The following is a 14816-nucleotide window of genomic DNA, read 5'->3' as shown; positions in this document are numbered from 1 at the left end:
TACACAAGAACTGTGTGTGAGGTCCCACTTGAAATATCAGGAATGTCATTTTAATTATAAATACATACATAAATATTATTTTCAATTTATCTGTATGTCTGTCTGTATATCTATCTATCTACACAGACACCCCTCTAAAAAAGATGAATAAATATACATATTATTAAGAGTGTGTGTATATTGAAGGGACACTATTGGCACCCAGACACTTCACCTCATTGAAGTGGTCTAGGTACAGTGTCCCTGTTCTTTTAACCCTGTAATTTAAAACATTGTAGTTTTTGAGAAACTACATTTACATTAAACGCTTAAGACTGCTTCTAGCCACTAGGGGCGCTTCCTGGAGCTTCACGGAGTATGACTATGTGAAATGATGCTGGACACCCTCATGCTCTGCATGAGGGGGTCCAGCGTATTGACAATCCTCGTAGGCAATGCTTTACTATGGGGAAGGTCTAATTTGTGTGTGCCTTGCCGCACATGTGCAGTAGGGCCTCCCCATTGGCAGACTTCGGCGGAGGGGGAGTTTGACCCAGTGTCGCTGGAAGCAGATAAGTGTAAAAAGCTTTTTTTTAAGCCTTTATTTGCCTTGGGCAGGGAGGGGGATAAAGGGCAGAAGGCACTATAGTGTTATGAATACAGTTATATATTCCTAACTCTATATGTGTTCCTTTATTGTTGGCAGAGATCATGTATTAACTCTACTGGACCATAATGATGATAAAATGTGGTTATCCCTGTGGGACTGAAAGGATTAATGAAAAAAAAATACAGCAGTTAAAGTGTGTATTTAATAACCATTTCAGTACCACAGGGTGATAAAATGTGTAAAAGGGTTTATAAAAAAAAGATATGTTCGTATGTATGTCCAAATTAACCAATTCAGTACCAGAGATTGTATGTAAACTCCCATGGGGTGGTAAAAGGTGGGGGATTGAAACAACTGGAAGGCCTAATGGACACACATTATATAATCCTCTTGACCTCTAGATCGAAAGCTCTTTTGAACAGGGTCCTCATAAACCTATTGTTCCTGTAACATTTTGTAATTGTCCAATTTATCACTAAACGCCCTCCTTTATAACACTGTAAAGCGCTGCAGAATAAGTTGACGCTACATAAATGCCAATAATAACAGTCATAATATAATATATTAGGAGGGGAGATGCTTTAATCGCAGGTGATAATAAACAAAGTCCTCTAGACTGTTAGCTCCTTTCAGCAGGGTCCTCATCTACCTAGTGTTCTTGTAACATTTCGTTATTGTCTCATTTATTGCTGAAATCCCCCCATTTATAATATTGTGAAGCGCTGCGGAATAAGTGGGCACTATACAAACACCAATAATAATAATAATAAATAATGGGAAAAGAAGCAGTGTCATTACTGTCCCCATAATTACCACTCCTCATGGGACTGAAAGGGTTAAAGGGACACTACAATGCTTGCACAACAATGCAGGCCTGCATCAAAGAAGCTCCCAGTTTTTTTTTTTATTATTTTTGGCAGATAGTTATTTTCCATGTAGAGGAGATAATAGAGATGATTTATTGACCTTCCAGGACTTTTAGCAGCCACACTCCTCCTCCCTCAGACATCCTCACAGCCTGCCTGCCTGGAGAGCTGAGCTAACACATCCTTACAGGGAACCAAGTTTAGTACTAGGACCCTCTCATCTCCCCTCAGTCTGCCTCCATTGCCCCCCCCCCACTCAGTGACCCCCCCACCCGAGCTGGGAGTCCGCAGGAAGGGGGGCGTGTCCCAGAGAAGTCTTGCAGTGCCGCTGCCTGTCTCCCCCCCAGCCCCCCAGCCAGCAGACAGGGCACAACAGGAGCACACTGACAGCAGCTCCCAGTGCTCACCGCCGGCAGGGGCAGGGCAGGGGGCAGCAGACAGACGGAGGCGCCCAGAGGCCGGCAGCGGGGGAGGAGGAGGAGGGAGCGGGAGGGAGGCCGAGCAGGAGCCGCCCCGGAGGAGGAGGAGGAGGAGGAGGAGGGAGAGACGCAGAGGAAGAAGGAGAGGAGATCTCACTGCCTCCTAGCTGACAGCCCGCAGCCCGCCCGATGCGAGAGAAGCTCCCCCGGTATTAGTATGGCCACCACTGCCACCTGCACCCGCTTCACGGACGAATATCAGCTGTATGAGGAGCTGGGCAAGTAAGGAGCTCTGTGACAAGAGGGCAAAGACTGACTGCTGGGGGGACAAAGACTGACTGCTTGGGGGGGACAAAGACTGACTGCTTGGGGGGGGGACAAAGACTGACTGCGTGGGGGGGGGACAAAGACTGACTGCTTGGGGGGGGACAAAGACTGACTGCTTGGGGGGGGACAAAGACTGACTGCTTGGGGGGGACAAAGACTGACTGCTTGGGGGGGGACAAAGACTGACTGCTTGGGGGGGACAAAGACTGACTGCTTGGGGGGGGACAAAGACTGACTGCTTGGGGGGGACAAAGACTGACTGCTGGGGGCGGGGGGACAAAGACTGACTGCTGGGGGGGGGCAAAGATTGACTGCTGTGGGGGGACACACAAGTACTGACTGTTGGGGAGGGACACTGACTGACTGTTGGGGGGGACACTGACTGACTGTTGGGGGGGACACTGACTGACTGCTGGGGACACACAAAGACTGACTGCTGGGGGGACACAATGGGGATAGTACATAGCTCGGGCACCTGGGGACAGGGCGTGAAGGAGGAGTAACATTGTCTTCACAGCTAGGGTATCAGGGTAACATTGTCCTGACAGCTAGGGTATCAGGGTAACATTGTCCTCGCAGCTAGGGTATCAGGGTAACATTGTCCTCGCAGCTAGGGTATCAGGGTAACATTGTCCTCGCAGCTAGGGTATCAGGGTAACATTGTCCTCGCAGCTAGGGTATCAGGGTAACATTGTCCTCGCAGCTAGGGTATCAGGGTAACATTGTCCTCGCAGCTAGGGTATCAGGGTAACATTGTCCTGACAGCTAGGGTATCAGGGTAACATTGTCCTCGCAGCTAGGGTATCAGGGTAACATTGTCCTCGCAGCTAGGGTAACAGGGTAACATTGTCCTCGCAGCTAGGGTAACAGGGTAACATTGTCCTCTCAGCTAGGGTACCAGGGTAACATTGTCCTCTCAGCTAGGGTACCAGGGTAACATTGTCCTCTCAGCTAGGGTACCAGGGTAACATTGTCCTCTCAGCTAGGGTACCATTGTAACATTGTCCTCGCAGCTAGGGTATCAGGGTAACATTGTCCTCGCAGCTAGGGTATCAGGGTAACATTGTCCTCGCAGCTAGGGTATCAGGGTAACATTGTCCTCGCAGCTAGGGTATCAGGGTAACATTGTCCTCGCAGCTAGGGTATCAGGGTAACATTGTCCTCGCAGCTAGGGTATCAGGGTAACATTGTCCTCGCAGCTAGGGTATCAGGGTAACATTGTCCTCGCAGCTAGGGTATCAGGGTAACATTGTCCTCGCAGCTAGGGTATCAGGGTAACATTGTCCTCGCAGCTAGGGTATCAGGGTAACATTGTCCTCGCAGCTAGGGTATCAGGGTAACATTGTCCTCGCAGCTAGGGTATCAGGGTAACATTGTCCTCGCAGCTAGGGTATCAGGGTAACATTGTCCTCGCAGCTAGGGTATCAGGGTAACATTGTCCTCACAGCTGGGATACTGCTTGGATTGCAGAGTAATATTGCCCTTTAGAGCTGGGATTGCAGAGTAATATTGTCCTTGGAGCATGAGAGAACAGGGTATAATATTGTCCTGACAGCCTGTGAGAGTACAGTAACATTGTCCTTAGAATTGGGGGTAGCATGGTGATAATATCCTGACTGCCGGGATAGTCGGTTAACATTGTCATCAAAACTGGAATAGCAGGGTAACATTGTCCTGACAGCCAGGGAGAGCAGGGTAACATTGTCATCAGAATTAGGGAGAGCCGGACAATTTCCTGACAACTGAGAAGAACAGGGTGACACTGTCCCCAGAATTAACGACAGCAGGGTAAAACTGTACTCTATATATTGGGGTTAAAATTACCGTAGCAGCTGGGGAGAGCAGTGTAATTGTCTTCACAGAAATAGGGAGAGCAAGGTAACAGTGTCCTCAGAATTGGGGAGAGCAAGGTAACTGTCCTGACAGCTGAGGAGTGCAGCATAACATTGAGCTTTTTATAAGAAATCTCTTTAGTGGCAGCTGTTGAATAGAAGTAATATTGCCCTGACATATGATGGGGTGGGTAACTCTAGCTTGACAGCACAGAGGAAGGGGCAACTCTTGTCCATCACTAGACAAAGTAACACTGACACTCAGCAGGGAAGAGTAACACTTGCCTGACAGCCAGATTTAACGAGGTGTAGAGCTGTCTTAACAGCCACATTGTGTTGTAATGGGGGCTTATAAAGTGACATTGTAGTAACAAGAGATTTAAAATAATACATAACTGTATTCCTAATACTAGAGTGTCTCTCCGCCGCCCCCACTTCATTGTTGAAAGGGTTAAAAAAATAAACTTTTAACTCTTACCTTAATTCCAACTCCAAGGTCCCTCATCAAGGGCTATGTCTCCGCCTCCAGAGATGTCATGCTGACGGAGGACCCAGTGAGCATGCGCGCCTTACGCGCATTAGAACTTTCCCATAGAAAAGCATAGAATCAATGCTTTTCTGTGGGTGTTTTGAAGACGCAGACATCTTCATGCAAAGCAGGAGGATGTCCAATATTGTTTCATGGAATGCAGGAAATGCCTCTAGCGGCACTCTGGAAAACAGCCACTAGTGGCTGTCTTAACCCTGCAGAACGTGGAGACGCTGAATGCCAGTGCTGCACGCTGGACTAGGAAACACCTCTTGTGGACATCTGAGTGACTGCCACTAGAGGTGTTACTTGGCAGCAACATAAACATTGCCTTTTCTCTGAAAAAGCAGCTTTAACATTGAACAGCCTGCAGGAGCAGGTTATAGACACCAGCATCACTACATTAACATGTAGTGGTTCTTGGGACTATAGTGTCCCTTTAAATTAATGAAGGCTGGGCATTGGATTACAAGGTAGCAATCAGAAAAGGGCAGTTTCTGCATAGATATTGAGGCATTGGCAAACTGGCACAAAGGGCAATTTCAACTCCATGACAGAATCCTATAATGCACCATTATAATTTGCAGCCATGTTGGCGGCGTGGGGAGGGGGGGGGGGGAGGGGGGAGTGAGCGAGATGCCTGATACGTTAGGTGTACTGTGTACCAGATTCCGGCTCAGGTTACCTATGGACCTTAGCTGTTCTAGTAGTAACTCTTTATCATGATAAGAAAAGCATGTGTGTAGTTGATGCTTATCTGCTTATTAGGTCAATAGCTGCTTTAGGGACAACACTCAACGTTTTAAAATAAAGCATGTGTTTCTACTAAGAAATAATTAAAAAACAAAACAGCAGGATGGATTGTTTAATAGCTTGCATCTGCCATCAAATTCTATTTACTATGTTAACACTGATCTAGGCAGTGGGATTAAAACACTGGTTCTGTGCCAGGATTTGGGCAAATTTATTTTATTTCTATAATACTCTCATTTAGTTATGTCTAACTTTTTAAACTTTAGCCGTTTGTGTACTATTTTCATTTGACTCTCAGCCAGCCTGTTCCATGGGCAAGGTGGGAAACAGAGTCCACAACAGCTGCAGTACCATAGTATAGCCATCGCTGTTCTAGAATATCTGTACCAGGATGCAAAAGCCATAGAAAGGGGGACGAAGGATTGGTGTGTTGGGTACATTATGCACCAGCTGCACTATCACTGCCCAAATAGGCATTCACGTTCATTTTAAGAAGTGTCTACGCACCGTGTATTTCTTTCTTTGTTTTTCTCTTTTTAGAAGTTTGGGTGCACAAGCACCAGCCTGTATTTTAAACATAGTATCTGTTTAGGAAAAGATCCAATGCCCTCTGGGGTTTTTGTACTTTGTGTGTTCTAGGAAGGGAAGGAAAAAGGTACGCATGTTGTGCAAGCATGAGATGGAGGACATGGAGGTTAAAGATTTAAGCTCATGGTATAAGGCAGACAATATTTAACCCCTTAAGGACACATGACATGTGTGACATGTCATGATTCCCTTTTATTCCAGAAGTTTGGTCCTTAAGGGGTTAAAGCAGTTTAAATAAAATATTGATAGACCGCAAAACCTTTTGCACAACTTCTAACAGGTTTTTTTTTTTACCCTTTTTTAATCTCCTGAAGTCTCTTGGGGAACACAATTATAATTACCCTTGTCAGATACGCATTTGTTTCACTTGCACTCAACATAGATATCCCTAGTAAAAAATAATTGTTACTCCTTTCATGCCCTTTTTTTGAGACAAAAACTCCCATGATCCACAGACAACTATTGTTGGAATCTGCAGCATGTATAGATTAAATATGTTGTCCAATCATACCCTAAACCTATAACTACTACGCTACTGTTCATCTGTCTGCTTAGCCCTCTAGCCAGCTAGACAAGGAAGTCATACTTGATGTAAGCAAACGCATGCATACATAGAGCCAAGCAATTTTTGGATTTTAGTACACAATGCTAAAATGATCAGCTGCGTATTGCTTTGCAATATGTTAACCGCTCTGCTTCTTTGAAAGGAGTTAAGAGCAGGTGTCAGTGTAAATCTGTTTTGTTTTTTTTTATAAATAAATATTTGTATTTATTTTTAGCAGATCCTCTTGATAACTGCATTGCAGAATTTAGTTGTCAAATCCCCCCCCTCTCCTCCCCCCTTTCTTTTTTTTTTTTTGCGGTCTTTGTTCTGCTCTCATTGACTGTCTGTCCTTGTTAGGCTTGTCTTGAACATGGTGGGGTGGGAGCATTGTTAGCATAGGGACAGAAAGCTGTAAACATCTGTTGCTAACCCCCAGACCTTGCTGCTAGTTGCTCATTTGCTCATGTGTTGGGTAGAGCTTATCTTTTCTGCTTTGTCATTATCAGAAATTGTTGCAGTAGCCTTAACTTTTCAGTGCCGGAACAATTGTGCTTTGAGGTCCCAGGGAAACGGGTTAACCAGAATGCCCATTTTTGGCTGATAGCATTCATGTGCCTGATGCGGGGTGTGCGCTGCTTCTGTAATATTCTGTATGGTTTCAAGTTACTAATAATTATATCCTTAATATCTTCTTTTTTCATTCTATTTTAAAAACAAAATAGTCCACTGCTCCCTATTATGCAATGTAATATTTGATATGGCTTAACGGAGATCTTGTTTTTTTCGCGCTAGTAGAAGCAGTAGTGATTATGGAACTTGAAGTATTCCTTTATCATAAGAAGGATCTTTAAAGAAACACAATAGTCAACCGAACCATTATAGATAAAAGGGACACTACAGGCAGCCAGACCACTTCATCTTATTGAAGTGGTCTAGATGCAGTGTCACTGTCCCCTTAGCCCTGCAAGGTAAAACATTTAAATTCTAGAGAAGCTAGTGTTAACACTGCCTCTAGTGCCAGACAAGAGGTGTTTCCTGTATTTACACAGAGTTTTATTCTGTGAAACAATGCTGTACATCCACACGCTTTGCATTAGGACATCAAGTGCCTTCAAAAACCGCATAAGAAAGCATTGATTCATTGCATTCCTCTAGTGAAGCCGTAATGCGTGTACTTGACGCGCATGTGCATGTCGATGTGGGAGGAGCCTGTAATCAGGTAAGTGGAGGGAAAAAGGGAATGTAGAGACAGAGGGACCCTACTGGTAGGAATACAGTTTTGTATTCCTAACAGTATAGTGTTCCTTTATTGTGCCCTAGCCTAACAATGTATCCATATGGGAAAGCATTGGGGCGACTGCACAGAGAGCGATGCAGTAAGGTCTAATATGTAAATAAGCTCCTTGCACACAGGAGGGGGGAGCTGTCGGCTAAATAGTTAGCTGTACAGTATAGCAAAATTCATATGCCACAGTGTTCCTTTAAATTACAATGTGCTAGAAGACTTTTCTTTTATCCCTACTTTAGCTGAAGTCTGTCATTCAAATTTGCAGATCCTTGTTTGTTGAAGAACTAAAGCTCCCACGATACTTTAAGTCAGGCTTAGCATCATGGAGGCTGCAGTTGAGCAACTTATGGGCAAGTCGACAAAGGATTTGCAGCCACCCTTGGTCTACGAGGCTCTTAGCTTCAGCTCATACAATATATAGCTAAATAATCCTTATATCTGCAGGCTTGCAATGGACCTTAAAAGCTTGTTCTTTTTCTTGATGGTCTCAGTAATAGAACAATAATAAGATAAAGACCTACAAATCAGTTCCTTTCAAATTTAATATCAAAATCATTAAGTCATTTGACTGTTCGAGGTGGTTTATTTCTTATGTGATTGGCACTTGCAAGGTGCATATTAACATAAATAAAAATTAACCTTTAGTAGTCAATGTACTGGTAGTTGGGTGGGTTTTTTCAAAAATTCAAATAATAAAAAAATATGTATGTTTTGATCTTTCGGTTTTTCTTCTTACCGTATTTTTATTTTAGCAATCCGCAAGTTGCATAGTTGGCTAGGGTTTTCTTTTGAATGAGATTCCATCTTGGTGACAAGTGGATTCTACATTAGCGGTTCAAATTATTCTAGCATGGATTAAAAGGATATTCTAAGCACACTGTGGTGGTTGTTGCCTAACATGTTCTGGAGATTACCATGGTCAAATAGGAAATCATATGGCTCCCAGGTACTGCTCCTATCTTGGCTGTATTGACAATGTGAAATTAACACTTCAACTTTAACAATTTAAATTTTGTTCAGCCTGGGTGACACTGATAGGCTGAAAATGCTAGGCTAAGCCATCTTCAAAACTCTCAAAGGCTGTCACCCAAGCTTGATAATTCACATTGATAATATGAAAGTGGAAATGATGAATTATCAGTGTCTGTGAGAGTTTTCCCTATATGGTTACATATATTCCTGATTATTTAATTTGTTGGAGATTTAAAAGTCCAAGCAAAACCAAAAGCAACTCTTCCTATCCTGCCCCACAATATTTAAGTTCTCCCTGCAGCCTGATCCTCTTCTGGCTACCTCCCCACTAAAGAGATTTAGGGGGGAGAACGGGCAGAGGGGAGGACATGGAGGGATAGGGGCTGTACCATTTAATCACCCTCATGCAGTTTGTTTTGATGTCAGACATCGAATATGTACAGAATAGACATTAGCTAGCCTGGAATTCCTTGTTCTGCCCCAATTACACTGCTGGAGGCAGAGATACACTAGCGGCACCATGTACAGCGTTCATAACAAAATGCTATGCATATACAGACTCCAGGCACCATAACCACTTGAAATTACTAATGTGGTTATGGTCAAAGACAAAATAGTCTGAACTAATCTCCTTTTAGTGAAAGGCAGGTAAGATGTAGACACACATAGATGTTGTAAAACAACAGCCATGATTCTTTACTAACCTTTAGAATATTGCACATCATCTGGGGAGCTACCTTCTATCCACCCTGGTGTAACCAATGTATTTTACCCACCTATGAAGGTTAACATGCAATCTTTACCAAATAATATATATTACTGCTGGTGAATGGTGTAAAGATTGATACACAAGCTGCCTTGCGACACTAACGTTGCCAACCAGCTAACCAACCAAGAATTTTAACCTGGCTTTTTATTGCATTTTCGCTTGGTGTTTGTAGAGGTTAATACGACATCCAGAGGAATGGTACACATGTCTGCCCCATGTCACTGAATGATGCCTCTGTAGTAGATCTACTACTCTGTAGCTATCCTATGATTTCTGATAATGTACCTGTGAAAGACATAGATGCTATAACTATAGTGCCCTTATTTTAAATCCGGTATTAAATTACATGTAAATATGTTCTAGAATTTATTCCTGTTATGATTTCTCAACTGTTTTCTATATTGTCTTTATTTTTTTCAAGGGGTGCCTTTTCTGTAGTAAGAAGATGTGTGAAGAAATCTTCCAGCCAGGAGTATGCCGCAAAGATTATCAACACCAAAAAGTTGTCTGCTCGCGGTAAGGTTCATTCTCTTAAATTCCTAAAAGAAAAGAGTAGAAACTCTCAACCGCTTGTATGGTTCCGCCAGTTCCCCACTTTCAATTTTGCTCTGGCACAGGCTTGTGCAACCTCCAGGTGTTGTTGGAGTACACTGCCCATGAGAGGCGGGATGATGGAATATGTAGTTAAACAGCTTGCAGGCTGCACAACTCTGCTCTGTTCTGCACGTAATGAAGCCGTTATGGCATGGTGGTGTGACAGTGACATATGTTACTTGATTAACACTGCTTGTTATTTAATTTCAAAAGTATTGCCTTCATAAAATTTGGTTTTGTGGCCCTACCTTTTCTACTTTGACATGCACAATTTTTTAAAATAATTCCACTTTTTGTTTGTGCATTACAAAAATATTGACTAAAACAAATCTATACAATAATGTTGCAAAATTCCAAACAAAAGTATACGTTTTTAGACTTATTAGAGATCAAAATGTAATCCAGGTATTTAGCGAGCTTGCTCTTAACTCAATACCCTGCATGCAAATATGCTGTTCATTCTGGGTTTGCTTACTCATGGATATCCTCGGTATGTTAACAAATTATATATATATTTGGTATCTGGTTGTAATTTCTGTACAACATGAAGAAGGAAATCTCTAAAAGTGTCGAAATGATTAATTTCAAAAAATTTGTCTCAAAAGACTAGTAACACTTGTACTCTCAATGCTGCTGGCAGTGGTGCACTGCAGTTTCCTGTGTAGCAACTTTTCTGGCATTGTCTCTTGCTGTTGGAAATCACTTTATTTTTCTTGGCAATTGGAATAGTCAAACCCCCCCCCCCAAAAAAAATGCTTTTTATATTTGTATGTATTTATATATAGATTTGTGAGATCAGGTATTGACGTAGTGACCAAAGTCCAAATAGTTGAGATAACAAGAGTTTTTTCTAATCTTCAAAATTAATTTCACCACAGTCCACAATATGACTTCTTGATCAAGGTTTTGAAGTGAAAATCTCCAAAGTCCATTCCTTCATAGAATGTTTTAAACTTCATCCTTAATTTACTCACAATCGCTTTAGTAAGCATCATTTTATGTAGAGGAATAAAGTTTATGTTACGTTTTATATGCTCTACTTTTCTCTGTCTGTTTTCTTTAAATTCAAACCCCAACAAGACAGTTGGTGCCTGGAGCAATTAAAAGTGACAGTACTACAATTATGCACTCCTGGAATGCTGATACACCTGTACAGCACAATTATATATGCTCGCACTACAGTTCAATAAAAAATAATTTCGTTTTGATATCTGCCGATTTTTTTTTTGTTTGTTTGTTTTTGTTTTTGTTTTGTTTTTTGGTACTTTTTGTTTGTATCGGTTTCTCTATTATCTGAAATATTTGAACTTGAGTCACTTTATTAATGTTAGATCTTGCTACAACTACAAGTACATTATAGATTTCCATACATACAAAACTGAAACTGTGGAGGTACCTGTTTAATGTTACAAAGTTTGCATTGCTTTTTTTTTGTTGTTGCTGTTTTTAGTGTTGGTCAATTCTCTTTTTCTTATTTGCTGGTCTTTCGTTGGCTTTAATGACCCTGTATGGAAAAACTCTTGGACGAGACATCTTGTATTCAGATTCCCCTTGTTAATTTGTTTTGTAATGCTACAGAGGAGGGTTGAGTCTGTGCTCATATTAACAAACTGTAACAAATTAGTTAAACATACTTTTATTTTATCATTAAAGGATTGATTGGAGAATGAGGAATTAATACTTCTCTATATTTATATAGACCTCATCTATTCTGTCGTGCTATACAGTTGGTCCATAATTCTTGATCAGATGCTCTAGATTTGTCAGACATTGTAGTTTAGCAGCAACTATAGTGATATAGTCTAGATCAGGGGTAGTCAACCTTTTAGCAGCACTGTGCCAAAATAAGAATGTGATGTCCCATAGCATGCCGGTCCTAAAAATTGAGGTGTGTATGTTGCCGTATTCTGCTTGTGTTATTTATACTGCAGTTGTTTTGTATCGTTGTATTTGTGCGTATATGAGCTATTACATTGCATATGTTTACAAGTAGTTTGTGGTGTTGTGTATGATACCTATGAATGTGGGCTGTGTATTAGGTGCTGCTTGTGGAACTGTGTGTGGATGGATATGTCACATTGTGTGTTTGGTAGTGTGTGTGTATGTGAGGGGCTGTTTGGGGTATTGCATGTGGGGTTGTGTGCATGTATGTGGATTGTTAGTGGTGTTGAGTTTGTAGGGATTGTGTGTATGTTTGTGTGTAGGCTGTTTGTATTATTTGTATAAGGGGAGGGTTATTCTGCATTTCTGTGTATATCTAGCAGTGTGGGTGGCTTCCCTGGGTTCCAGTGGGAACCAGGCTGGCCAGGTACAGGTCAAGGACAGGAGCTGCAACAGCAGCTGCGGGCTGCTCTACTCCAGTGTGGATTCACATTCACAAGTGCTGGAATTAAGTGATCTGAAATCACTTCCTCTACGTGCTGCAATGCATAAACTGAGGATTGTTCTTCACCACCTTTCCGTATTAGCAGATATCTGAAGTTTCACTGGGACTCCTGAAAGGACAGAGAGGCCTGTTTGCCTCTAGCAGCCCTGAGTGCCATGCAAAAACGCTTTGAGTGCCGTGCATGGCACACATGCCATAGGTTGCTTTCCCCTGGTCTAGATTATTTACTGCACACTAGGGTAACATTTCATTTTTCACTTTTGATGGAGTAGGAGAGTTCACCAAGTAGGAATTTTGCATTTTTGAATACATACAGCCACACAGTCAAAGGTTTTACAGTAGGCAACAGTATTTTCTATAAAGGAGGCCCAAACTTTCTATCCAAGCCTTGATGGATCACTGTGCCCGTACAATATGTGTGAAGAAAAAATAAATTGCCATTGTGTGCTGTTACATCCCTTGATGGAAAATAACAGTCATGGAATCCTTTGCAAGTCAGCAGAGAGCAGGAGGGCGGTTTTAAAATTCCCTTTTCTATCCTTAGTGTATCCCAAACAAACATAAATAATAATTACTGCTAATTACAACTACCTTTTAACAGACAAAGTCATTTTCAGGCCTCTGTTTTCGTGAAAGTTTTTTTTCCTTGTGTTTCGATACCTGAGCAGACTGATTATTGGCATAGCAGTGAGTTGACACATTATTTACAACGGATACAATAATGGCTTTCACATTCTTGGCTTTTTGAAAATCTTATCAATTTAAGAATCTGTTTCCAGGTAGTTATTTCATTTTGTTTTGCTTTCAAGAAATAAAAACTTTCATTATTTTCACTTTCATTATTTTTATTTCTGTTATTGACACTTATTCTTTTTGTTTCTTTAGTATAATCAATCTTAAAAATGATGCACTCCACTGGTGGTGTAAAAGTTACAAACATCTTTTGAAGATTAATTCAAACACTTGTGGCCAGATAGCTTATATGGCTAGGGGGCATGCGTTAACGGCAGTCAGCAACTGGCATTCTTACACTGTTGGGAACCATTTTTTTTTAATTATTATTTTTGTTCACGTGAAATTGATACAGTGTTACTTAGTTTGGGTTTCCTCTGTATCCTCTGCATGTGAAAACAAGGATCTTGCTGTGAGAAGCCTTGACTGGGCAAAGGTTGTCAAAGCTTACTATGTAGCAACTATCACAGAATAAATGGAATATATCTCAAAACATTTTATTGTAAACCCAGTTGCTAGAAACACTTTTATTTTTTTTTGTCTCATACTATGCATTTCAGATTTCAGTAAAATTATTTTATCTGATCTTTTGGAATTCGCACTGCCATCCCACCGTGTATCATTGGAATAGTATTGAAAAAAGATGTTGCGTGAGACGATTTTGCAAGAAATCACTTTTATTAGTTGCCGTTAAGATATGTTTTGGCCAAGAAAGGCCTTAGTCACGACTAGCTCAAAAACATCTTCAGGGAATCTTGCCTTAATATATATATATATATATATATATATATATATATATATATATATATATATATACACACAAAAATAGAATAGTCCATGCACTCTTGCTTCAAAATAATAACTGTATTGATGATACTTGCCGGGTGCCAATTCCCATGGGGTTGTAGATAGAACAAAAGCAGAAGTAACTGGGCTGCACTCTCGGTCTTGAGTAAAAAGTTATAAATTTATTCCATAAGTTGTAGCAAAATCGACGTTTCGGTCCTCGCAGGGACCTTCCTCAGGATGAAATGCGTGAGACGATTTTGCAAGAAATCGCTTTTATTAGTTGCCGTTAAGATATGTTTTGGCCAAGAAAGGCCTTAGTCACGACTAGCTCAAAAACATCTTCAGGGAATCTTGCCTTAATAAATCTATCTATATATATATATATATATATATATATATATATATATATATATATTTTAATTCTTTTTTTTTTGTTGTGCATATTTTTGGTAACATCCAGCATAATACTCTGCTGCGCCCCAACAGCTGCAGCGAAGTTTGATAAACATAAAACATTTGCTTGGTTGAAACATACATAACGATGCTTATCTTGCACTTTTATTTGTTTAAGCGTGTGTGAGTTAGTGTCTCATAGATGGGTTGTAGAAGTACTTAGTAGTGTGCGTGTAATTTGTGCTTGTTTGGTTGTTAATTTGGATTGATATTAGAGATGTGTCAGGTCAGGCTGTTCAGTGTGGTGTCGTCCTATTGTCCTATGTAGGGGGATAAACTAGCCCGCCAAAGGTGGTACCCCTTACCGTGGGGATAGGGGGGGGGGGGGGTGGAGCCATTCGCCTGCTCTGTGGCGCCCGGTTCCCATGTGTTGTGAGTGAAGGGGT

The 14816-nt window shown here is 41.4% G+C and overlaps 1 protein-coding gene across 23 annotated transcripts in view; it reads left to right on the top strand.

The window, feature by feature from the left end:
• The first annotated feature begins 1972 nt into the window (after nt 1-1972).
• Nucleotides 1973-14816, top strand: part of CAMK2G (calcium/calmodulin dependent protein kinase II gamma) — a 227593-nt gene continuing 214749 nt past the window's right edge. For 15 of the 23 annotated variants that reach the window (XM_063434886.1, XM_063434884.1, XM_063434879.1 and 12 more), the window contains exons 1-2: nt 1974-2156; nt 9898-9992. In XM_063434886.1, the coding sequence (XP_063290956.1) occupies nt 2092-2156; nt 9898-9992 (160 nt within the window). In that variant the 5' untranslated portion in view covers nt 1974-2091. Of the gene's footprint in view, nt 2157-9897; nt 9993-14816 lie in introns of all 23 variants that reach the window. The other 8 variants (XM_063434892.1, XM_063434889.1, XM_063434891.1 and 5 more) reach the window with 2 other exon arrangements.

This window comes from Pelobates fuscus, chromosome 10 (assembly GCF_036172605.1).
Source record: "Pelobates fuscus isolate aPelFus1 chromosome 10, aPelFus1.pri, whole genome shotgun sequence".
NCBI lineage: Eukaryota > Metazoa > Chordata > Amphibia > Anura > Pelobatidae > Pelobates > Pelobates fuscus.
This window is presented reverse-complemented; position numbering and strand designations above follow the sequence as displayed.